At 38.6% G+C, this 26106-nt stretch overlaps 1 protein-coding gene across 1 annotated transcript in view; it reads right to left on the bottom strand.

Moving 5' to 3' along the window:
* Positions 1-19426: 19426 nt before the first annotated feature.
* The window catches only part of LOC114364094 (fibulin-2), a 30477-nt gene continuing 23797 nt past the window's right edge, over positions 19427-26106 (bottom strand). The window contains exons 22-29 of the mRNA XM_028320092.1: positions 25540-25697; positions 25025-25120; positions 24263-24390; positions 23527-23666; positions 22929-23076; positions 22438-22558; positions 21505-21626; positions 19427-20513 (exon numbers count right to left, since the gene is read on the bottom strand). Of these exons, the coding sequence (XP_028175893.1) occupies positions 20351-20513; positions 21505-21626; positions 22438-22558; positions 22929-23076; positions 23527-23666; positions 24263-24390; positions 25025-25120; positions 25540-25697 (1076 nt within the window). The 3' untranslated portion in view covers positions 19427-20350. The remainder of the gene's footprint in view (positions 20514-21504; positions 21627-22437; positions 22559-22928; positions 23077-23526; positions 23667-24262; positions 24391-25024; positions 25121-25539; positions 25698-26106) is intronic.

Raw genomic sequence — 26106 nt, 5'->3', positions numbered from 1 at the left:
CATTAGATCACGGAGGTAAAGTAGATACTCGTCATTCAGCCACCAAAATCCCAGCGCAAGTCAGCACACGCAACCGTTTAGAAACAAACACCTTATTGCTAAACTTCCAGTCTTAAAACTTAGGAGTTCTTCGGAATTTACGTATAGATAGTACAGGCAAAGTTTACAGCGAACAGCGTGACGTAAATCATCGACAATCTTTTGTTTACGACCACAGATAACTGCCGTGTACCGGAGCTGCGGCCTTTTTTCATTTTATTTTATCCCTGAGCAAAGAGTTTATGGATTATAGTTTTACTACACGACTTTGGGCGTGAATTTGTTCTTGGAACGGCTGCGATATCGTTCGCGTGAATTTGAAACTTTGATCACCTATTTTCCCTGAATTTCCCGTTATTTCCCTTTTAACTAAAAGGGGATTTTTTCGTACAAAATAATTGTGTACTTACTTAAAAGTGGAAAAAAGCATTTGTTTTGATTTTATAACCAAAAAGGTTCACCTCATTATGTTTACCTACTGAGTAAAAGATAGTATCTTTCTACATAGTTGTTTTAGAGTGTAGTTGTAAAATTATCAGCCTTTGAAATACCAAGAAAGTAATGGATTTATCTTGATGTGCTGTCATCCGTACTTTCAGCCTATTTCTACTAATATCGAAACATTTTAATTAATTTTTCGTTATTAAATCGCAACACATTTAATCAAGAACCTGACTGTGTAATCTTCAGAAGTCGTAACTATTGCAGTCGAAGCACACACCAGCCGGATTTAATCAGGGTGATGAAAGCGGGACTTCCCCGGGGAGTTCGTTTGGGACCGACTCGAATTTAATGAAGAAATAAAAGCAGACGAAACATTATGGCCTCACTGTATAGAGAGTTATCGTTCTGTTATTACACTGTAGGTTTACATTTATTTGGTTGTTTATTTTATAATTAGTTTTTTCCAGACTGAAGATTCTTTGTAGATGTCTTGTATTTTTATTTCAAGTCCACAAATGAGCTTGCAGTTTTTACAACCATTTACAAGGTTAATAACCTAACTCTCAACTGTAAAAATGAAATGTCATATGCACAATGAAAATATTTCTAGAAATATTATAAGACATGGAGATACTGAGCTGCCAATAATACATGTATTTATTATGTCAGAGTCATAAAGGATAAAAAATACTACCTACGTCACGATTCAGACATACCTACACTTTAGCTTTCATGTGACGTCATGAAACATTTTTCTTAGAAGGATCGAACCATTAGTAATGATTACAACCCAATGATTAATCATCAACCATAAAACGTATAATGCCTAATATTAGCCTTCCTCAATATAATTAATTATAAAAAAAAGTTCACAATTATAAAATACTAGCTTTCCGCCCGCGGCTTCGCCCGCGTGGAATTTTGTCTGTCACAGAAAAACTTTATCGCGCGCGTCCCTGTTTCAAAAACCGGGATAAAAACTATCCTATGTTCTTTCCCGGGACTCAAACTATCTCTATGCCAAATTTCATCAAAATCGGTTGCGAGGATTAAGCGGGAAAGCGTAACAGACAGACAGACAGACAGACAGACAGACAGACAGACAGACAGAGTTACTTTCGCATTTATAATATTAGTTGGGATGAGTTTCATTTAAATTATGGTGCCAAAATAATATCGTTAACATAGCTGAAAAGCTTTCCACGTACCAGAAGATTTATTTATACCTATCCAGAATCTTAATTATCTCCAAAATCCGTAGTTCAGCGACATCGTCCAAGCCTAGTTTTGTTTATGTTAAACTTGCTCCAGGTTTCTATTCGGCTGGAATTCTAGCACCTGTGTCCAGAACTTTATTAATTAAAACAGTGGCCTACGTCGCTTTTAAACTAACAAATGACGCTTAGTCTGGAAAAACGATTAGACAAACGAAAATTATCTTGTTAGCTTGAAGATTGGTACTTCAATCGCCATACCTGTAAAAAGTTACTTGGGATGGTCAATATTTGTATCGCACATTTTTATAAGGCCTAACACTGCTAACATTCTATGGCAAATAACAGTTTCAAAATTAATATTTCCATGAACAATATTTTATTTATCAGTTCAGTTTTCAGTAAAAGAAACAAAACAAAATGAAATAAAAGAACACTGTCGCTACGAGAGCACTGACCGACCTACTCGTATTAAATTAAATAGAGTTTATTTCGTCAAAAAAACTAAGGGTTATTTTCATATTCAACCCAAAAAACAACTTGATAAATATTGTGATCAGAATCTATCAATACAATTTTTATTCGATCTGTCAACCCCGTAATACTGAGTAGCAAGTGAATCGAGACCGACGGACTAAGCCACAACAATAATGTCGTCGTTGGAACCAACTGAATTTTCACAAAGAATTTAATATTCAAAATAGATTTAAAATCTTTTTATTGTTGAATTAACACGTTCATAGTCAACACAGACGGATTAGCAATACAATATGTCTAGACAACGTAGGCTAAATACACTGGACTACTAAAGTGTTAACCACACAGTATTTTAGAACAACTTCTCGCAATAATATTATTTCTTTGATTTACCAAAACCTACACCTACCTAAAGAGCTTCATTTTAGGTAGACTATAATTAAATAAACATCTGAATAACTTAGGTAAACTTACGACAGTAAAATTCGTGACAAATTAAATTTTACTCGAGCAAAGCCACGGGCATGAACAGGTTATACATTAAGTCTAGGGTATTCAAAGCGATCTTAAGTAATATAAATTACGTGGAAAACGTGCCTCTGAACCCTTGACAGACTTCTCGAGACGGATGTTTAAGCCAATTTTCCAATAAGAACGATTATTCGATACTTCGGAGGACAAAATAAATTAAGATGTTGCTTCGTTCAGTTCCCTATTAAACTTATCCTTTAAAAATTTTTGTAATTGATCTTAGTAAGTATGAAGAGGTATTTAAAATTTTAACTGTATTTATTTATTATTTATTTAACTTTTAATTATTTATTTATTATTTACTAGCGGCCGCCCGCGACTTCGTACGCGTGGATCCCGTTTTACCCCCTTCATCTTGTAACGGTTAGCGTTACCGCTGATCTTTATCTTAGATCTAAATTCTAATTTAATTACTATTATCTACCTAAATAAAATATACTTAAATAATAAAATATCTAAATCTACGTAAACTACCTAAATAAATAACTTAATTAAATTATTCATATTGTTCTACACTAATTAAATAAATAAAATAATAAATCTACAAGCAAACCCGCGCGAAACAAGTTGTTCAATATTTCTTTTGTTCTCTGTTGAGCGGGCGGACTGTTTTTTATGNGGTTGAAAACCACTGCTCAAGTCTATATTCACCTTAACACTTACTTTGTTATTCACCACGGAAATATTTGGTTTCAAAGTGTACTCTCACTCGACTGTTATTCGGTTATACAATATACACTTGAAACGCGATCCTTCAAAGCCTTCAATGTTATACAATGTAATTTGCTTTATACAGTTACCTATTTAAATACTTCATAGGGTATTCCAGTTACTTATTCTACTTCGGCATTCTATTCCTTGAAGAGACATTTGGTTTCAAACAGTCTTTAATAGCTGATGGTCGAAAATTTTGTGGTTACCTAAAATACTGAGATAAAAATATAATCATATTAAAAATAATACTTATTTTACCCAAAAACCACCAAGAAACCATCCAAGAAAGAAACGTCATAGATCCAAGTCATTTTTGTTTTCATTTTTTATCATTTTACAAACGAAGTTCTTATAATAGTTTGCCTAGCTGTTTGATCAAATGCCTGAAAATCATTCAGGCCGCTAGTTGAACAACACTGTTTAGTGAAGAGGCTAGGCTGTTCATTAAACGGCTAATTAAGCTAGTTGACTGCGATAATACACAACTTTATATATAAAGTTATATACTTAGCCTCAAACAATAAATCAAAATTCTGTTTTCGAGACAAGCAGATCTACGACTTGGCAATTTATTTATTTATTAAGGAAATAAATTATGTTTTATGTTTACTTACGAAAGTAATAAAAGAGAATTAACAAATATTTGATGTGTCTACCTTTGACAGAGGACTTCTATATCGAAGACAATATTAATTTCTTTGAAATGTAAATGAAATGGTTTTTACCTAAAATAAAAACTGCTGTCTTGTAAAACTGTTATTTACGTCGTGTGGTCCTTTGACTACTTATTTATTTACTCTAATAAGTTGCTTAATTTGGGTCTAGCTTTCGCTGTGTGAAATTGTCAAAAGTTTTATTTATTTATTACTAGCTTTTGCCCGCGGCTTCACCCGCGTGAAATTTATTTTGTCACAGCACATAATCTCATAATTTATAGCCTATATGTTATTGTGGGTTATAACCAATAATACTGTAAAGTTTCATCAAAATCCGTTCAGCAGTTTTTGCGTGAAAGATGTTAACATCTAGACATCGATACAAACTTTTGCATTTATAATAATATTAGTAAGATTTATTCATTTATTTTGTACAGCACAAAATCTGCCCTATAACAACTACATAAAGTATCACTATGCTTAACTTGATGTTGTCGGTACTCATACTTTGATGTCGTTGTTGACATTAGGCACAAATATTGACGCGTTTTCGAAACTTCGCACAATGTAACTTCTGACAAAGTTTAATCACTTACTAACTTCGTAGCCCCAATGTAAACTTGCGGCATATAAACAAATTTTGAGACACAATATGAGAAAGTAATTATACATTAATTACAATTTTGATTATTGTTTAATTAATAAGGGCAAACTAAAGTAAAACCAAGACAAAAGGTCTTAATAAAACTCTCCATTCTTCCCTGGACCCTGACCTGACCCCGGTAACGCAGGTGGCAGGCAGGTGACTGAAGCTCAGTGCGACGAGCGACGAGCAATTACTGCGCCTATAGTGTATCACAGTCACTACACAAATATGTCTTCGGACGACGAGGTCGGCTTTGGGTCGCCAATGTTTGGCTCACCTATACCCACCCCATCAAAGACGAAAATTGCCCCCCCAAAATCTGCAAAAAAGAACACCAGTAGAAAGGTTATCCTTCCACCTTCTAAGGCTACTAACAGCCTTGAGCGGGCAGATGAACTCATTGAGAGGATAAAATGGGCTATAGATGAAAGTCATAATGTAAGGTCTGACCTAAAGAACACCATTCTGTTATGCGCAGAAGAACTCACAAAAGTCGTTCGTGACAAAGATCTTGGGCTAGCCACTGTAGGCGTAACGCATGACTCTGTCGCTGCCACAGTAGAACCTGAGTCTACTGCTGAAGTAGTACGCCAGGTCATGCGTGAAGAAATTGCCAAGCTAGCTACTGTTATACCAAAACCTGTACAGCCAACATTCGCAGAGGTAGCGGCTCTACCCCGTGCGGCCAAAAAACCACCTAGCCGACACGCCGTTGTAGTTGAAAAGAAGGGGACGCCTGCCAAAAATGCCGCAGAAATGGGAGAAATTTGGCGTAAAGGCATCTCCTTCCGTACGACAGCATATGCTCCCGCGCGTGTACAGCCTATCTCAAATAATAGGCTCAGGGNGCTTAGGGTCGAGTTCGATACCAAAGCGCAGCGGGATGAGACCGTTAACAAACTCACCAGTAGCAACACTATGAATGTGACACCCTTAAATAAACTTCGACCAATGATTATACTTAAAGGTATATCCCGAGAGACACCTAAAGATGAGATCTGTAACATCATGACTCATCAAAATCCAACTATTTTAGCCGTTACATCTGATCCAACCTCAGACTTAAAACTGCGGTTTGTGCGGGACAGTAGGAAGAACTCGGCACTTTACAATGCCGTGGTAATTGTTACGCCGGTAATATGGAAAGCAATAACCAAATTAGGTCGAGTTAACTTAGATCACCAACGAGTTTTTGCCGAAAATTTCTGCCCGTTACTGCAATGCTACGGATGCTTGCAATATGGACATTTAAAATCAAAATGCACCTCGAATATTACCATTTGCTCACATTGCGCTTCCTCTGAACACACATTTGCCAACTGCCCCCGCAAGACGGATCCACTTGCAGCGAACTGCCACAACTGTCATAATAAAACCCCTAGTAACAAATCTGACAAAAATACCAATCACTCAGCCACCTCATCGAACTGCCCTCTCCATCGTGTCATGTCCGAGCGCGTTAGCTCCATGACCGACTTCGGTAACTGACTTCAAAACGTGTTCACGTGTAAATTCACAACATCAAAATATCTTACTAGATAATAACGTCAGAATTTTACAATGCAACGTGGGCCGCTCTTACGGGTGGCAACACGAATTCACACAATACTTTATTAGCAATGATTATCCCATAGCACTAATCACTGAACCCTATGTTGGAAATAAACTAATTACAAAGAATATACCCGGCTATGAAATCTTCCAAATGTCATCAAACGGACAACGTGTTAAAGCTTGCATTATTATTAAGACTGGAATCGGCGCAACTTTAGGCCTGACCCAGTACTCCTCGCCCAACATGAGCGTAATACAACTCACAATCAGCGGTCGTCGACTTATCTTTGTATCCATATATATCGAACCTCGTGTGGACGAGTCTGGCACACTCTCAAAATTAGACCTCCTGCTACAAAGACACAGCGGTGATGACGTTATAATCGGGGGAGACCTAAATGGCTGGCACCCCTTATGGGGCTCCCCATCACCAAACATCAGAGGCTATGCAATAGCAAACCTTATAACGTCATACGGACTAACGGTGTGCAACACTGGAAACACACCAACTTACGAGACTGTGGCACACGGTACACGACGAACGTCTATCATAGATATAACATTGGCTACAGAATCTATTGCGGAGAAAGTAGACAACTGGCTAATTAAAACTGAAGCTTGTCCATCATCAGACCATCGAGCTATCGAGTTCACACTAACATATAATAAAACAGAGATCCATCAAGTCAAAAAGAAATCAACATACAAATATGACACTAACAACGCCGACTGGGATATATTTAGGGAAAAACTAGTAACGAACATTAACCGAACAGATTTATTGCAGACGGATATAGAAACTCTTGACATGGTGGGAGTAGATAACTTTATAGCCTCTCTTAATAAAGTGATATATAAATCCTGCGATCAAACTCTACCTAGGAAATGCAGACGGATCGAGTACAACCCTTGGTGGAATGAAGAGCTGGAAACTCAAAAACGGATCGTCATTCATCTCCACCATAGGATCCAACAGCTGGCACACAGTGGTCAACCACTAGATGCTGTGTTGCGCGAGCGAGCTGAGGCTAAAGAAAAGTATGCTGAAATGCTTCAAACCGCCTCCACAACTAACTTTCGTGAATTCTGTAATCGCCAAGGTAAGGAAAACGTCTGGTCTCTCACAAACCGGCTATTAAGCCGCGCTCCACCACCTAAACCTACTGTCACTCTCAACTTTGATGGTGTTTTTACTAAAAACAGCGAGGAAACTGCTGCAAAATTACTCGAAACCTTTTATAACGACGACACACCAGATGTCCTCGATTGCCACAAAAGCGTCAGACAACAAAGTACGCAGTTACCAGACACGTCGGATGATACTCATTTCACCGAAGAAGAAATGCTGTCCTGCATCGACAGCATGAATCCTAAGAAGGCTCCCGGACCGGACCATCTTACATCAGATATTGTATCTGCTTGCTGCCATAGCTATCCCGAAATGATCACGCGCCTCATAAATCGCTGCCTGGAACTATCATATTTTCCGAACACCTGGAAAAGAGCACAGGTCATCACAGTGCCTAAACCAAACAAAAATGACTATAATGATGCAAATTCCTATCGGCCGATTGGATTAATCAGTGTTTTTGGAAAACTGGTAGAAAAACTAATCATTAAACGATTAAATCATTTCCTGTATACCAAGGGCTTCATGAACCCAAAGCAATTTGGGTTTAAAGAGCAGACCTCGACGGTAGATGCGCTAAACAAAGCTATAAATAAAATTCGATCTCACCGCCAAAACAAACAACATGTTATAGCTGTCTCCTTGGACATACAGGGGGCCTTTAATAACGCCTGGTGGCCCAAGTTACTCCAGAGGCTCCAAAATGCCGATTGTCCCAAAAATCTGTACAAATTTATACTTGACTACCTTAATAACCGAACTGTCACCCTTAATTATGCTGACGCCAGTTCCACTAAAACGATGACTAGAGGATGCATCCAGGGCTCGGTCTGCGGACCGAGCTTCTGGAACATAATACTGGATGAGCTCTTTGAACAGAAACTACCTACAGGATGCTACCTTCAGGCATACGCAGATGACGTCCTACTAATCTGCACAGCAAAAAGCACCTCAGATCTTGAACAATATACCAACGCAGCTTTGGAAATAATAACATCATGGGGTGAAGAGGCGAAACTCACTTTCGGACCGCTCAAAACACAGCTCATTGGTTTTACGCCAACAGCACGAAAAGCCCGTATCACCCATCGGGGTACCCAACTGCAGTTCAAAAATACCATAAAACTACTTGGCATTATCATAGATCAAAAACTGTCATTTATAAAACACACCGAATATATAGTTTGTAAAGCTCTGAAAATATATCACGCTCTATGCAAATTTGTCCGCCCCACCTGGGGAATCCACAGTGAAAATATATCAATCATATACAAACAAGTCATAGAACCGATAATTACCTACGCAGCGGGTGTCTGGGGAGATGCAATCAAATATAAAAAGGTCTGTAAAAAACTACTCTCCGTACAACGTGGTTTTGCTGTCAAAACGATACGTGGCTTTCGAACTGTCTCCACTATTGCGGCCATTACCCTTGCACAATNTGCCACAACTGTCATAATAAAACCCCTAGTAACAAATCTGACAAAAATACCAATCACTCAGCCACCTCATCGAACTGCCCTCTCCACCGTGTCATGTCCGAGCGTGTTAGCTCCATGACCGACTTCGGTAACTGACTTCAAAACGTGTTCACGTGCAAATTCACAACATCAAAATATCTCACTAGATAATAAAGTCAGAATTTTACAATGCAACGTGGGCCGCTCTTACGGGTGGCAACACGAATTCACACAGTACTTTATCAGCAATGATTATCCCATAGCACTAATTACTGAACCCTATGTTGGAAATAAACTAATTACAAAGAACATACCCGGTTATGAAATCTTCCAAATGTCATCAAACGGACAACGCGTTAAAGCTTGCGTTATTATTAAAACGGGAATCGGCGCAACTTTAGGCCTGACCCAGTACTCCTCGCCCAACATGAGCGTAATACAACTCACAATCAGCGGTCGTCGACTTATCTTTGTATCCATATACATCGAACCTCGTGTGGATGAGTCTGGCACACTCTCAAAATTAGACCTCCTGCTACAAAGACACAGCGGTGATGACGTTATAATCGGGGGAGACCTAAATGGCTGGCATCCCTTATGGGGCTCCCCATCGCCAAACATCAGAGGCTATGCGATTGCAAACCTTATAACATCATACGGACTAATGGTGTGCAACACTGGAAACACACCAACTTACGAGACTGTGGCACACGGTACACGACGAACGTCTATCATAGACATAACACTGGCTACGGAATCTATTGCGGAGAAAGTAGACAACTGGCTAATTAGAACTGAAGCTTGTCCATCATCAGATCATCGAGCTATCGAGTTCACACTAACATACAATAAAACAGAGATCCATCAAGTCAAAAAGAAATCAACATACAAATATGACACTAACAACGCAGACTGGGATATATTTAAGGAAAAACTAGCAACGAACATTAACCGAACAGATTTATTGCAGACGGATATTGAGACTCTTGACATGGTGGGGGTAGATAACTTTATAGCCGCTCTTACTAAATTGATATATAAATCCTGCGATCAAACTCTACCTAGGAAACGCAGATGGGTCGAATACAACCCCTGGTGGAGTGAAGAGCTGGAAACTCAAAAACGGATCGTCATTCATCTCCACCATAGAATCCAACAGCTGGCACACAGTGGTCAACCACTAGATACTGTGTTGCGCGAGCGAGCCGAGGCTAAAGAAAAGTATGCAGAAATGCTTAGAACTGCCTCCACAACTAACTTTCGTGAATTCTGTAATCGCCAAGGTAAGGAAAACGTCTGGTCTCTCACAAACCGGCTACTAAGCCGCGCTCCACCACCTAAACCTACAGTCACCCTCAACTTTGATGGCGTTTTTACTAAAAACAGCGAGGAAACTGCCGCAAAATTACTTGAAACCTTCTATAATGATGATACACCGGATGTCCTCGACAGCCACAAAAGTTTCAGACAACAAAGTACGCAGTTACCAGACACTATTTATTTATTTATTTATTTATTTATTGCACATAATAGATACATTGTATATTGTTAGGTACTAGGTACTAACATACAAATGCACACCCGGTTGGGTACAGCAATACAAATAACAATTATTAAATATTATTAACAATTATTATAAATCTAAAGTCTACCTACTTATAAATTTTATAAATATATCATACAATTGCAAGTAACTTAAAAATAGTATAATGTATAATCATTACAGTTAAAACAATATTTATTTACCAACTTAACATGAAATACTATGTTTTTCCTCCATAAATTCTTTAACATTATAAAAACTTTTACTTATTAAAAATGTCTTTAATTTATCTTTGAATAAGTGATCTTTAGGTATATTTTTTACATTATCAGGCAGCTTGTTATAAATTTGTATACAACGGTAGGCAGGACTATTTCTGAACATTTCTGAATTAGGAGTTGGAAGAAGAAGTTTGGTTTTTCGTCGGGGGTTTTGATCATGCTGAAATAGGTAAGTGTGTTTTCTGACAAACATTGCCGCTTCTAAAATGTATAAGGATGGTAAAGTTAGTACTTTCTCTCTAATGAAATGAGGTTTACAGCTGACTCTCTGTTTTATATTAACGATTATTCGTAAACACTTTTTTTGGCTTACAAATAAGTCTTTAGCATCACAGCTATGACCCCACATGATAATGCCGTAACGCAGCCACGCGTACGCGTAGGCGTAGTATGCCGTGAGGGCCGATTCTTTCGACGAATTAGTTTTTAGTACACCCAGTGCATAAAGAAATTGAGATATTTTTAATTTAACAGTTTCAACATGCTTTTTCCAATTTAAGTGGGTATCTAATGTTATGCCAAGGAGGTTAAATTCACTTATTTCTTCAATATTTATTTTTTCTGTAACTGGACTAAGATTAACTTTTTTCTTTTGGTGTGGTTTAAATTGAATTAGTTTGGTTTTTTTATTATTTATTTCTAGGTTTTTAATATTCTTCTAATAGTTTTATGATAAAAATGATATTGGGCCTAGTTAAAAGAGGTATTTTACTAAGTAAATTAATATACAGTGCACTGATTTTCTTTAAAAACATATGCTATTCTTACATCTCACACAAAAATACGTAAGAATAAGAATGGCCCAAATGTCTGAGTCGGATGTGCTACCGTTACACCGCTCTCAAAGAGCAAATTCTGCAATTATACTGAAAATTTTGTATTTATCATCCTGTAGAAATTGTGATTGAACTGCCTCGGTTTTTTCAACATTATTGCACTTAGCAATCTCAAATTCCGATAGCCATGGGAACATCGGTTAGGTACTATGTAAGTTTTCTTTTTCATTTGCAAAATTTTCAGTCTTTAATGATATTTGGCATAAGGTCCCTCTCTTCAATCAGCAGTTACAGATAATGTACATCACGTGTTTTAAAGGGGTTTTCACAAGCAGAGTACTGTAGTAAGCAATTTATCAATGTATTCCAGGTAATATTCAAAGAAGAACAGCGGGGAGTGAAGCAAATCCTGCTGCTGGAAGACGGTTTAAAGTTCATCACCATCTCTATGAAGATCACTCCTGACAACGTGGAGACTGTCGTTAATGCTACAATCGTGACTAGAACTATACCAGGTATCAAAAAGCTATTTTATTTGGTCAATTTTGCCCACATCCACCTAATCCATAGATTGACGTAGCGACCTAGTCTGCTGTTAGGACGCTTCTATGTACTCTATAAGCTATAAGATAGAAACAAACTGCAGCTGGATAAAAAAAGAACTGGGAGATCATGTTTTGTGCACCTATGAAGGTGTTACTCAAATCAAAAGGTTTTATTTTTTTAATGATTTCGAGAATATTAGAGAATTGAGGTCTAAAGTTTATTATAAATCCCTTTTTAACATAACAGGAGCAATCATTTTCAGACTTCACGTGGATGTCATAAGAGGTGAACAAGGTAGAAACATGCTAATATCAGGCCTCCTCAATCCACCTGTCTAGCATGAGGAGTGTAGGCTAAATCCTCCATTTGTTCATGGTAATTTAATGAAGGTCGTCCTCCTACGAAGACTTAATGTCTTGATGATGATAATTCATACTTTTTAGAGGGTGAGAAGATCTACACCGTAGACTACGAGGTCCGCGGGATGGGGTACCGTTCTGCAGTCGTGTCGGCCGACGAGCACCACCTCGTCACTCCTGGAGTAGACAAGTCCTTGAGGGAGTGTCTCCACGTCTTCCATGCTAAGACTGGAGCTAGATTACACAAGTGAGAACAATAACAGTTTGCTTTTTATTTATGTGGATATTGACCCAAAAATTGAAAGGCATTGAAAAATGCTGTATTTCTGAAGTCAAATTAAACCGTGTCGGTGCTATTAAGACATCGTACGCCCCTGGTAGCTCATAATGATCAGTCTGATATCCTATTAGTTATCCGGCGTTAGTGTTTAAATCGTATGCGATTGATAGAAGATGATGAGAAAAATTCTGATACCATTGTAAATACCTTAGTTAATAAATCGTATGGCATTGCCGCTCACTGGTCGAGTGGCATGAGAAGTAGCGAGGATAGTAATGCCGGACGTCATGCTCCTCATCATGATTATGCCTTCTGGTCCCTATTTTCTCGGTATTTTGTCAAAAGACCAGCAAACTAGTGCGTGTATCTAAAAGTGGAATAGTGTGACTTAGTGTGGCAGGGCTAGTATACAATAGAAGATGATCAGAATCCAAAAAAATCCATTACTACCAGGATCCCAGTGAAGAACAGCGGCATCAAGGACATGCAGTCGATCGTGGCGCTGCCCCACAAGCCGCTGTGGGTCGCAGTAGTCGGGAATGACAAGGCCGGCATCATAGACATCAAGACTAAGAGACACATCAGGTTGGTGGGTGATATTTTGGTTGTTGTAGCTATATTCATTGCTCAATATTATCTAAAACCTTGCTGCCCCATCGGCACCCTCAATTCTGCATGTTATGTGCCTTTCCCTTTACCACATTAGTAATTTTTTATTACATAAATTACTAATAGTCCCGTTAGCCCCTCATACTAAGCTAAATATGCTTGTGTCACGAGTGAGCTCACCACAATAGCCAAGCGGCGGCGGGGACCGAACCCGCGTTCCCTAGATCACAAGTCGGCTAGCCCGACCCCTTCACCGTTCGGCTACCGTGGCTTCTGCTTGCTAATCCAGCAAGGTAGCAGGAAGGCGCTGGATGCAGGCCGCTACCACCCTCCAATCTGGAAATCATTGGGGGAGGCCTATGTTCAGCAGTAGACGACAAAGGTGACTGAGTTTCTTCCGAGTCCTTCTTCTCAGTACCAGCCCATATGTTGTCCCGAAGTGGTGGTAGAGCAAGCTATATTTGGACGTGTATAAGTGCCCTGGAAAAGGCCTATGTACTGAAACTGCCTAGCTCGCATAAATATTTATAACTATGTATTTTGAAAACCTGTAAACCTTTGAAAAAGAGGCTGACAATAGTGTCTGAGTTTCTTGCGCTGCTTCTTCTCAGCACTGGCCCATTTATTGTCCTGAAGCAGTGGTAGGGTTAATACTGGGACGTGTAAAAGTGCTTTTTTAAAGTCTACTTACAGAAATAAATGAGTTTTACTGAGTTTTTAATAAACTATTTGTATTTGAATTTAAATTTGACGTCCTGTGGCTGAAATGATGATGATCATGACGATATTCGTTCATCATTGTCATTACTTTTTCCAAATCCAGATTCGTACCACGCTGGAACGGCGCGTGCACCAAAGATGGAAAGATCGGGCTCTGCGCGCCTTCGCGAGGAGGACTCGACCTCATCGAGCTGAAGAGAGGCACCTCCGTCCAGCCCCTCATCTCTAGGGCAGCAGAGGGGGTGTTTTCCATCATTACCATGTTCAGTTCTACTGACAAGTATGTGTTCTACTACCACAGCGGGCGGAAGACTTTGAGGGTCTTCAGGTACGTTTTTTTTGCTTGTAATTTGATGATAGGCTTTTTTGGATTTATTTCTCAGTGAAAGGGATTAGGAAAATGTTTTTTGGGCCTAAGTGGTCGTCTGTCCACCTTCTAGATTAGTAGTTAGCAGGAAGCGCTGGATACATGCAGACCGGTACCAACTGGCCATTCTGAAAATCATTATCATTTAATGATTGATCATAATGCTCAACAGTAAGCGCCTTGTGGCTAAAATAATAATGATGATGGTTTGTGTGGCTGTCCAGGTTCAGCAGAAAATCGTAAATTAGTTTTTAAAAGCTAATTTCTTTTGCATTGAGGACGGTTCTTTGAAGACCTGGTATCAATGTAACGGTTTTGATCTATTGTGTTTGCCACTATGTTACAATAACCTATCCAGTTTGGTTACCAACTCACTACTCTCGCTAGCAACTGCGTAAAAAATATAATATGGCAATTTTTACAGCGCCCCTAGCGGCTACTTTCAAGAACTAAAATCATCATAGACTTTTACGCACTCGCTAGCGTTTACGTTGAATATAACTCATAGTAAAGCTACAGAATTATGTTTGAAATCTAATCAATTAATGAAAACCCACAGGACAATAGACGGCAAAGCCATAGCCGAGTACCGGGCCCCAGCAGAAGTAACCGGCGTCGCAAGCGCACACGGGGGAAAAGCGCTAGCTATTGCGTCACAAGATGGCTGCCTCACTGTGCTCGACATCGTCGATCCGCACGAGTAGATTGTAGAATAACTTCTGTAGATTGCACCAGTAGACGCACTATTGTAACACCAGGTATGAATTTAAATAAATCTACTTTACATCTTCAAACTAAATAGGTAAAAGTGTAAAAAATGGTCTATTCCACTACCCAGCTTGATCACCTGGATTAGATTACCCAGATGGACTCCAGGCGATACTTTGGTGTCCTTTGATCACCCATGAAGTTCACTTTGATCACCTAGGTGACACCTGTCACCTGGAAACTTTAACAGGGGTTCGTGGAGCCGAAAGTTTAAGAAACTCTGGAATAGACCATTTTTTCACTTTAGGAAAGACCAAAAAAATTGCAAAAAAAACTATTTTATTCTTTTTAAAGAACATTGTATTGCATAAATTACTAATAGTCCCGTTAGCCCCTCGTACTAGCTAAAAATGCTTGTGTCACGAGTAGGCTCACCACAAAAGTCGACCGGCAGGGTTCGAACCCGTTCCTCGGTGACGATTCGCCCAGTCCGACCTATACCATTCGGCTATCGTATTCAAGGATAGGTATAAGACAACAATGTTTAGAAGGACTTAAATTACTTATCTAGCAGTACCTAAAGATTTCAATCTATGCTTGAGTTTCAAATGTAAGTCTAAAATGGCCTAATAAATAAGGTCTATAAACCTTAGAAAAAAAATTAAGCTGAAGTCTAGTTTTACAAAAAGGGAGTATTAAGTTTTGAAATGCGGGTATGGAACGACTCACTCAAAAAAAGCTTATGATTTGAGAAAAGAACTTTCTTTTAAGCCCACCTTAAAATATAGTTTCTAAGCGGCTACACAGTTCATATCGCGGTAGAAGTTTACAAGTGAAAGCCGCTAGCCATTCCTAGCTTTGAAGTGTGATAAATTAATATTGAATTACTTACTTACAACTATAGATAGTATTTTTAATCAAATAATTAACATAACAGACCATAATATTTATGCGATAGTAAATGCGAAGGTGAAGCTTCAATTCCCTAGGGCTCCAATTAAATACGCGTTAAGAGCGTTTACGCGAAGCGCGGCGTTTCAAGGGGCATCATTGGAAATGATTCGCGCGCGGCGTTTTTTAATACTTTTCAAATGTTTATAGCAAAACAATAACAATGAATAAATTATATATCGTTTGAAAGTAAATGTTTTAAAGAAGATGTTATTTTATTATATTAAGCTATTTTTATGTTGAATTAAAGAAGAATAATGGTGTAAAAATCACTTTGATTTTTGGGTATTTCACGTTCTTTGAATTTGTGATTTCTTATTGTAAAATCTAAGAATTTTCTCAACTATTTGCCTAAGGACCTATGCTATAGAATATAAATGTTTGTTATATCGTTTTCACAGCATTTTTATAAAAATTTCAGCTTGTAAACTGACGCTAAAGTGGAAATTTGAAAACCTGTGTGGACTTATCTTGATAGAATTCTTAAATACTATACTAATCGAAATATTTTCTCAACTAACTCTTATTTAGACGACGAAATTGCCTAATTATTTATGCCTATAACATATTTGTAATGTAACTGGTTAATGATTGTAACGGGTTGAAAAAGTAGTGTTTTTGCGCCAAACGGCGTAAACGCTCTTAAAATATATTATTATTTCTAGCTGAATTATTATGAGATGTCGGATAACACTTTTTTCTTTAGACCCAATGTGTGCGTTTTCCAATAGATGGCGCGGTCTGCCTTTAGATTGCGGTATCATTTGCTTTTTTCCCAACTTAGAAAAGAACAGATACATCACTGTTCTTTTTTAAGTTGGGAAAAAAGCAATTTTTTGGTTTATTATAGCACTAGTAGTTAGTTTATTGCTTCGCTTCTTAAGGTTAAGTTAAATAGATTTACATTGTGGGTCAATAAAATTTTTGTAAGCGTTCCTGAGTGAGCAGTGAACGCTGGGATACAGCACAGATTTATTCTAGACTAGTTTTCCGCCCGCGGCTTCGCCCGTGTGAAAAAGGGCTGTTTTTAGGGTTTTCCCGGAAATTATTCGAATTTTCTCGCCGTACAAATCATCCTTGGACTTCAACGATCATTTTATAAAAAAGAATTGGTAAAATTGGTCCAGGCGTTGCATACCAACACATTTTGCTATTCATTTTTATATTATTGAAGATAAATTACAGTACACAGTGTGTGATATAATTCAATCGTTAGATATTATATTACTATGATGTACCTATAAAATTGGGGAAGTAACTAGTAGTTGTTTTTGCTTAGTTTCGAATAAATATTTGATTTTCTGATTTTATAAAAAAAAACAGTTTTAGAAGCATATTTTCTAAAAATTTAACATAAAGTCAAAAAATTTACCTATCTGAGCAAAAAAGCGGCACGGCCGTACCATCCTTTTCTCGAAGCAATTCAGGCCATTTTCGACCGCCTGTAACTTCGTTGTGGATAAAACTAGAAGGCTGAATTTTCATTAGCTATGCAGGCATTGTAAAGACACGGTATATTTCAAATTTCATTCAATTTGAACCAGTAGTTTAAGAATTATAACGGGTCAAAGTTTCTTAATTTTGTCACTCACTGACTGACTCACCGATCATCAAAATTCTAAGGCACTTCTAGCACACCTAGAAGCTTCAAATTTGGAATATAAGTAGTGTTTGGTGTATGAATCAAGGAAAAACTAAAATATTTGGGGGCACGGTAGTGCAACCGCCAAGTCGAGTAAAATTTTTCAATTTCGGTCCAGTTTTCTAGATACATAACTGCTGTCTACAAAATACAAAAAGAAATGAGATCCCATCAAAAACAATACTTGTCAAAAAAACCAAGTCTCGCAACTCAGTTGTTCTACGGTAAAAAGTTGTGAGATCCATGTTGGCGAGAATTGGTTTTTTTGATAAGTATTGTTTTTGATGGGATCACTATGACCGTCTACCTTATAAGTAAAATAAATGGTTATTGCTGCAGTAATTTAGGAATTATTTATTAATTTAAGATTTACAGAAAATATTTTTTTTCCGTTGTCCTAGCGTTTTGGCAGTACCTATTTCTTACTTTATATTGATGTGTGATATAATTAACTATAATACCTTAAAATATTACTTGCCTATCCCATAGGACTTCATATTCTTTTCATTTATTTTCAAATAAATAAAGTAAAGAAGCTTAGAAAGAATATAAAGCGTGCATAAGAGGAAAAAGTGGCCGTCGAACGTTTGGTCGTGCCCTGGGAAACGAAGTTTCTGAGGACCTATGCGACCTCGCAAATAGATGGCGCTGTCCGCTTTTAGATCGCGGTATTATTTGTTTTTTCCCCAACTTGGAAAAGGAGAGATTTACTTCACATTGTATTCACAGAAAACTATCTTATCTAATTCATATAAGTTCTTGAAAACGTACACTTTTCAAGTGAACGTTATAAAACAATACAAATAGGTAGGAAGACTAGGAAGGGATACACTACCTTCTTAGTTTAGTTAGGCCGAGTTGCACCACCTAACTTTGACCGTAACTTTAACGATATCCGGTGTATTTTTGTATGGAATTTCATCTGACGTCCTCGAAGTACTTAATAACACTAATAATATGACACGTCTCGTGGGACATTTTCTTCTTTTAATACCTACCAAGTTTTACACAATTAACTTGAATAACCAAAAATATTTTTGATATAATATTTCAAAAGCGTAAAATATGGTGTATGTGTTGTTGGTTGTCCTTAAATAAATAAAATAACGTAGTGGTAGATCAATAAAATAATTATTTAAAATTATATTTTAATGCAAAAGTAGAACTTTTTCGTTAAATGAAAAGAGACTGTGATAAATCGAAAGATTTTGGAATAGGAAATGTTGGGAAGATTTAAATTTATAAGGATAGACTAGATAGGCCTAGGCAATATTTAAAAAGTAGTTATTAGAAGAAAGTAGCAGTTTTAAATTGTAGTTTCAAGTAGTTTTTTTGACATCTACTTAGTTAAAATAGAAGCAATCACGAAATTCAATCGTATTTTATCTTAGAAATTTGTTTCCATAGATTTATTACATCGGCTGGATTATAATTATTATAAATATGTATAGTCTGGTCCGTGAGCACGTAGAATTTTGTCCAATGACCCCAAACTACCCATCCTTATCTTATTGCGCGTAATNAATTTTCTACAACAGTACTGATCCTCATTATGTCGCTATCGCGCTCGCACACTCACTGCGGGCGCCCGTCGCACAGTCGCGACAGCATTATAATTACGCGCGAGCGATAAGGATGAGTAGCTTGGGGTCATTGGACAAAATTCTACGTGCTCACGGACCAGGCTTTAGCAAGTTTTAAAAACTGAATTAATAACAATGTGTCAATATAGGTTTACTTTCAACATTAAAATAAGTGTGCCTAAACTCTTGTTTGTTCCTTTTTGAAATCGTTAATAGTTTTAAAAACTACCCACTTGCTTGTTCAAAAAATTGTTAACTAACCACCTAACCACTGTTTCGAAAATAGTACAAATTAGAATATAAATGGATGGAAATAATAAAAAAACTATTTATTTTATAACTGTTTTTAATTCATCCTTTCCAACTAAAAAATATCCTGTTCACTATCGACAATACAATACTGGATTATAAGTAGATGCAGTACGTTCAAGTATAAAACTATAATACATCACAATATCTTAATACTAACTTAAATTATGTTACAATACATAACTTTTACATTCTTCTTTGAAGCTCTCGCGATATAGAGTTTCTAAAATAAAACAATTTATTCCTCGAAGTAATAAAAAGCAACACTAAATGAAATTGTAAGCAAACCAGTAGACGATAAGAAACTGGCAAATAAGTACTTGCGTTTTTTAAACTGGCTGAATATGCTTTTGTGATTTAAAAAGTCGCCCCATCACTAGAGCGGCCAAATGAATTTAGTCTTTATCTTTATTTCTTGAATAAAAAGGCGGGCATTTAACTTTATTTTTTATAGAACTTCGTCAAGTAGGTAGGCATAGTTCGCGCAGCGAAAGTAGAGGCGAAACACGGTACGCACACTGATGCTACATTTGAATTCTTGGCGCCTGTGAATTCTTTATTTGATAGCTTGATGATCTCACCGTGAACTTTGAAGGTCAGAGCACACTTATCGACCCGGAATGGGATCAAAAAAGGTCTTTCGCCACTAGGCGAGGCGTTAACGTAAGGCTGAAGTGTGTGTTGCAGCATGGAGTTTCATACAAAGAATACTGACCACCTCGAGTTGATACGGTTACGATCCGTTTCCGGGTTGATAAGTGTGCTTCGTCCTTTAACACATCTGCCTATAACAGCACTGAAGTTAAAAGTCCTTAGAACTCGTACTCGGACACGAATATGAATATCTTGGCAACCGCGATGCCCCCGAACTGGTCGCGGTTGTACAGTTCCATGATGAGCTCCAGCTCTATGCTCTGAGGACCTTCGAGGGACCGGACCAAGGAGACCACGCCTTGGTGGCCTGATTGCACCAGTCTGCAGGAAACATTATAATCAGAAATGTAACATCCCCACTTTCCCCACTGTTGGTGACACACACTAAGGCGATTATCACACTGCACCGCGCTCCGCCGCGATACGCGGGACAACAGATTTAATCATTGTATGCAAGTACAGTTTGTAGAAAATACGCGCGGCACAACACACTGACAACGCGTCTGCGCGCGGGATTCTTTATAATGTAGTCACGCGGACCGCGGTGCAGTGTGATAATCGTCTATGATCGGTTTTTATAATCAGGTAAGCTTTATTACGCATTTTTTTATTAAAACAAGTCACATAGAATCCTGTAATTTGAACTTTAAAAAACAATATGGATAGGTTAAATATCATGTGCTATAATCAGGTGAATTCGTATGACTTTGTCCCACACGTTTGGCAATGCGCATTTTTTACAAAAGTGATATAACAAAATATTACTACTTCGCACTAGCAGAAAACTTCTCTCCTCTCACTAGGTGGACTAAGGATCTGGTGAATGAAGGTTGCAGGAAGTATCTTGAGCAGGCCGCGCAGGACCGATCGTTGTAGAAATCCTTGGGAAAGGCCTTTGTGCAGCAGTTCAAATTACATCACGTCCATCTACTGGTCTTCCGCGCTCTAGCATAGGTACAGTCGACAGCACATCAAGCTATACATTTTCGTTGCAAAGTCGCCCCTATCGTAACTACGTAAGATACCACAGTGTTTACGTTGACGTGCTGTTGACCGTACATCACAGCAGTTGCAGCGGCCTCTCGGAGACAGAAGTTGAAGATGAAGTGCTGGATGACGTGTACCAGTACCATCTGCCTCCCATGAGGAGGATCCCTCCTTTGGCCTCCCACTAGGTGGACCGACGATCTGGTGAAGGTCGCGGGAGGTGCCTGGATGCGGGCGGCACAGGATCGGTCTTCTTGGAAATCCTTGGGGGAGGCCTTTGTCCAGCAGTGGACGTCTTTCGGCTGAAACGAAGAAGGAAACTCACAAGAAGCTGTTGATGTCAGCTTTCCTCTTGACGGAGGGCGGCGCGTTGGAGTCCACGAGCCGAAGCTGGAAGCGGATCTGCGCGTGCGGCCACGTCGGCCCGCGCATCGTGAACAGGTCCACCTAGGGATATTTATAGACGGTAAATAAATAAATAAATAAAAAACTTGTTTATTTTCCTATGGGTAACTGACAAAAAAATGTTTTATAGTTTCTTATTCTAGATTAGTAATAGTTTTATAATTAATTCTATGTTAGTTTACTTATATAATGTGTCTATAGGAACCCCTTTTAGGGTATAGAACTTTAGACGGTATTTAACATATTTATTTATTTATGGGCGTATTTATGAGTCAGGGGTGGGAGGAAGGTAGTCTGGCATTGAGGACCAAATCAGATTTGTTCGCAGGTCCTCTAATAAAGGTGATTAGATACTTGATGCAATAAAGTATGTAGGAGTGTACCATTACTGGGGTTGGGAGCAGCACTTCCTCTTTATGTCAGCTTAGAAGTTCTGGGTTTGATGCTATATTTTTATAGAAGGCCACGCTAGGACCCTACATCTGTCATGGCTTACCTTGGAAGCCGGTATATTACAGGTTGGAGACGAAGATGATTTGCTAAAATCCATGCTAGAAGCAGAAGGATTTATTTTGTCATTTTCTTATAACCAGGACCAGTGATGCTTACAGAGAGATTATTGTGGAAGATACAGAAGGATTTGTGCAACCCTTTGATGGACCTTACACTAGTGATGCTTACCTTCGAAGCCGGTATGTATAGGTTGAAGACGAATGTCATTGCTACCACAACTGTCTACATCCCACATGACAAAAAATCGAAAATTTGTAATAAATCACATCCTTGTAAACCAGGACTAGGGATGTTTACAGAGAGATTTGTGAAAAATACCTTACCATCACTGATGGCTTACCTTCGAAGCCGGTATGTACAGGTTGGAGACGAAAGTGATGAAGTTGTAGGAGTAGGTGGATGGCTGGTGAGCGCACTCCCAGTCCGCGGGAGGACACACCCTCTCTACTTTGGTGCAGCGGCTGGAAATAAAGTTTTAAAAGTTATTTTGTCTGCAAATAGGCTTTTAAGAAGCGCTTTGACACATTCCAGTATTATTTTAAGCCGACTGCTACTTCTGGACAAAAAGTAGGCCAGTGATGAGAAGAAACGGTGCAAGAAACTCAGTCACCAGACTACAAAACACAAATAATATTAATCATACAGTTAATTACCAACATTTTACCTTTACTGGTGAGGCTAATAATATGATTTTTCTTGATGAGCGACTGCCCTGACCGCTATGTAGGAAAATCGAAAGGTTCAATCTTACATCTTTTAGTCTCACTGCATGAACTCGAATCTTTCCAATTTAACTGCAAAAAAACCTAAGAATAAACCAACAAATCTTACTTTTTAGACTCCAGCTGGTAGCCCGGCGGACAGACGATGTGGTGGCAGCGGTAGCTCCCCCTAGTGTTGAGGCACACGTAGCTGGCACCGCTTGACCAGGGGCTGCTGCTTGCGCAAGTGGCCTCGCCGGTCTCGCACTCGTCGATGTCTGACACAAGGGAGGTGTCAAGCGTTAGGAGTTACGTCATGTCAACAATTTAAGTGCTGATAGGTAACAATTATTTTTAGTAAACTATTACTAAATATTACTATTGAAACGGCTGTAACTTCGTATGTGGTCCTTTCCTCGTGCTTATTACAAAAAATTACCTCCAGCGTGATTTGAACTCGCAAATACGCCTGGATTTTATTTTGGTATGTGAATCAATGTTTAGAATCACCTTGATATATTGCTTTCAACGATGACCTGGAAAAATCAATATTAGATATAGATTTCTTTGAATACTGAGCCAGCCAAAAATAAAATATTCTTTCAGCCCCCTTGTACTAGTCTCCTATTATCTCCATTCCTGTCAGACAAGGATCAAAAACACTTTTTCTGTTCACAGTCACCAATACCAAAATGTAACCGTTTTTCTAAAGTCAAATATCAACTCACCAATACAGCTCCTCTTGTCCTCCGACAGCCTGTACCCCGAAGGGCAGGAGCACCTATAGGACCCAGGCTCGTTCAGGCAGCGGCCCACACACAAAGCTTTCGACTTGAACTCCTCGCATTCGTTCACGTCCGCACAGGTGCTGTGAAGATCAGAGAAGTTTAAAGAACAGTATTACTTTTGAATCTTACTTTTATTTCAGTGGCTGCACTGGCATGCATTTCAGTCAGTCACAGAAAATATCACACGATCAAAAACAGGGTCGTCCTTTGGACTCCAGATTACCTCCTTATATTTTCTAAATAGGGTATCTTATACGCCACATATTATTATTGTATGTACGCAGTTTTCAGCGTTTGCAAACTTATTCCATAATTGGCTACTATGATTATCATTATCATCAGCATCTTCGTTCTAACCACAGAAAATACTAAGCAAAGGCCTCCCTGATGATTTTCCCTTTATTCCATCTAGTCTTACCAGTAGTTCGATAGTCGAAACAGATTGGTCGGTGGAAGCGGCTTCCTGCAACTTTTATGGTCATCTCCATCTGTCCTTATGGGTTTGCTACGTTTGGCAGCTGGTACTGTCTTCTATTCTAGAACCTAGCTGTCCTTATGTGACTGGTATATCACCAATGCTGTGCGCTACTCTTGCTGGTAGGTAATACCGTCTATTCCAGAACCTTGGTTGCTGTCCTTATATGACTGGTATAATATAAACCCTGTATTTACTTGCCTATTATCAGCGTTAAGCCGGTACCCCCGATGGCATGAGCACCGGTAGCCACCCCACACGTTGTTGCAGCGGTGCTCGCAAAGTGTACCAGCTCGATTCTCCGTGCACTCGTCTACGTCAACGCATACCTGGATAAAGAAAGAACGAAACAAAAAAACCGTTACCAAAGCAAGCTTCACCCGGAACCCTCAAATACTGAGGAATTGGCTATCCTACCCCCAACTGCCGGAACACAATGCTGTTTACATTGTTGTTAAGGCGGCAGACTTACGCCCGATTCCCATATTCAATCCTTGTCCAAATCCTGATTACAACTGTCAAATTGAATTCAGTTTTAGATTATATTTCCAAAATTTTCGATGCGATAAATAGTCATATATAAACAATATAAAAATGTAAAAACATCAAAAACCGCAGTTATTTTGGCCAAGAACATATTAAAATTTGACAGTTGACAATCCAAATCCGTATAATTTGGATTAGGATTGAATATAGAAATCCAGCATTAGACAAAATGGCGGTAGCTAGCCAGGCGGAATGAGGGAATCGTTTTGACTCCACAGGTAAGTGACAAGCCCTTAATCTACAATGACGCCAACTGGTGAGGGTTAATACGATAGCCCTTCTTAGAACAAACCCTATCAGAAAAAATACCCAATAGGTACTATCCCAAACTAGGCAGTCCTGTGTCTTGGGAACAATAAAGTTGATGATAATGATTCGTTTTATACAAGTGAGTCATTAACACTTTTTCTTACATACCTTATCATTGACTGGAGCTGATCGGAAACCATCATGGCAGCGGCATTTGTACGAGCCAACTGTGTTGATGCAGTCAGCATTTTGAGAACAGATCGGCTGGAACAAAAAGTATTGCCGTAAGATCATACATTAACGGAAATGGGGATTAAGCACTGTTTTTTTTGTCTCCAATCCGATTTCAATACTTAATTTACAGAAAATCTAGGATTTAACTAGTGGTGGGGTGGTAAATACCTATGATTTTAGGTACCTTCATTGTAGATGAAAGGTCTCAAAATAAGTACAGGCTACGGCCTTAACCAAGGTACCTTAAGTCAGTTACAATAAATGTGACTTTGTAAAAGAAAAATCGAATGTGCTGTAGGTACACATGGCGACCGAAACATACAATACAGCATGAACCTGCAATGAGCTCAATCAATGATGATGTTGATAATCTTTACCAAATGAACCAGACTGATTTACCCTGCAGTTGGAAGAATTTACCGTTTGAGAAATTAAATAATAGTTCTTACCATATTTCCAGCCAGAGCACACTCGTCTATCTCCTCACACTCGTGGTCCCCGGTGAGCTTGTGTCCAGTAGGGCAGTTGCAGGTGTACCCTCCAGGCAGGTTGATGCACCACTGTATCGGTCCACACTTCGCTTCTCCGGTCGAGCACTCGTCGATGTCTAAAAAATAATCTCTGGTTGAAAAACATTAGGGGTAACATAAGCTCTTTTAAAAAGTTGAAGGTAACTGAAGTCAGCACGTCTACAAAAATAATAGAAAGCTATATCGTTATTAGGTAGTTATTATCAGATTTAGGGCTCATTTTATTCTGAATTGTAATCCAGAGCAGCAATAAACAAATACAGACTGGCATGATTTAAAGAAGAAAAGTCCATGATCAAGTTCTATGATATGGTATGGATACGGGACTATTCCCACTTCTTGTTCCCACTGCTGCAACTCCAGTGTAACTAGGATCTACAGCTTGACCGCCAATACAATCTTTCTTTCAAGACTTACTGTGCAAATCTGATGACAGGTGACAAAAACAAACCTTTAAGAAAATATATACACCACGGACAGTAAGTA

This window comes from Ostrinia furnacalis, unplaced genomic scaffold (genome assembly GCF_004193835.3).
Source record: "Ostrinia furnacalis isolate ACB-3 unplaced genomic scaffold, ASM419383v2 OfSCF7348, whole genome shotgun sequence".
Lineage (NCBI taxonomy): Eukaryota > Metazoa > Arthropoda > Insecta > Lepidoptera > Crambidae > Ostrinia > Ostrinia furnacalis.
Note: the sequence above shows the minus strand (reverse complement) of the source record. Positions and strands in the feature narration are given on the sequence as shown.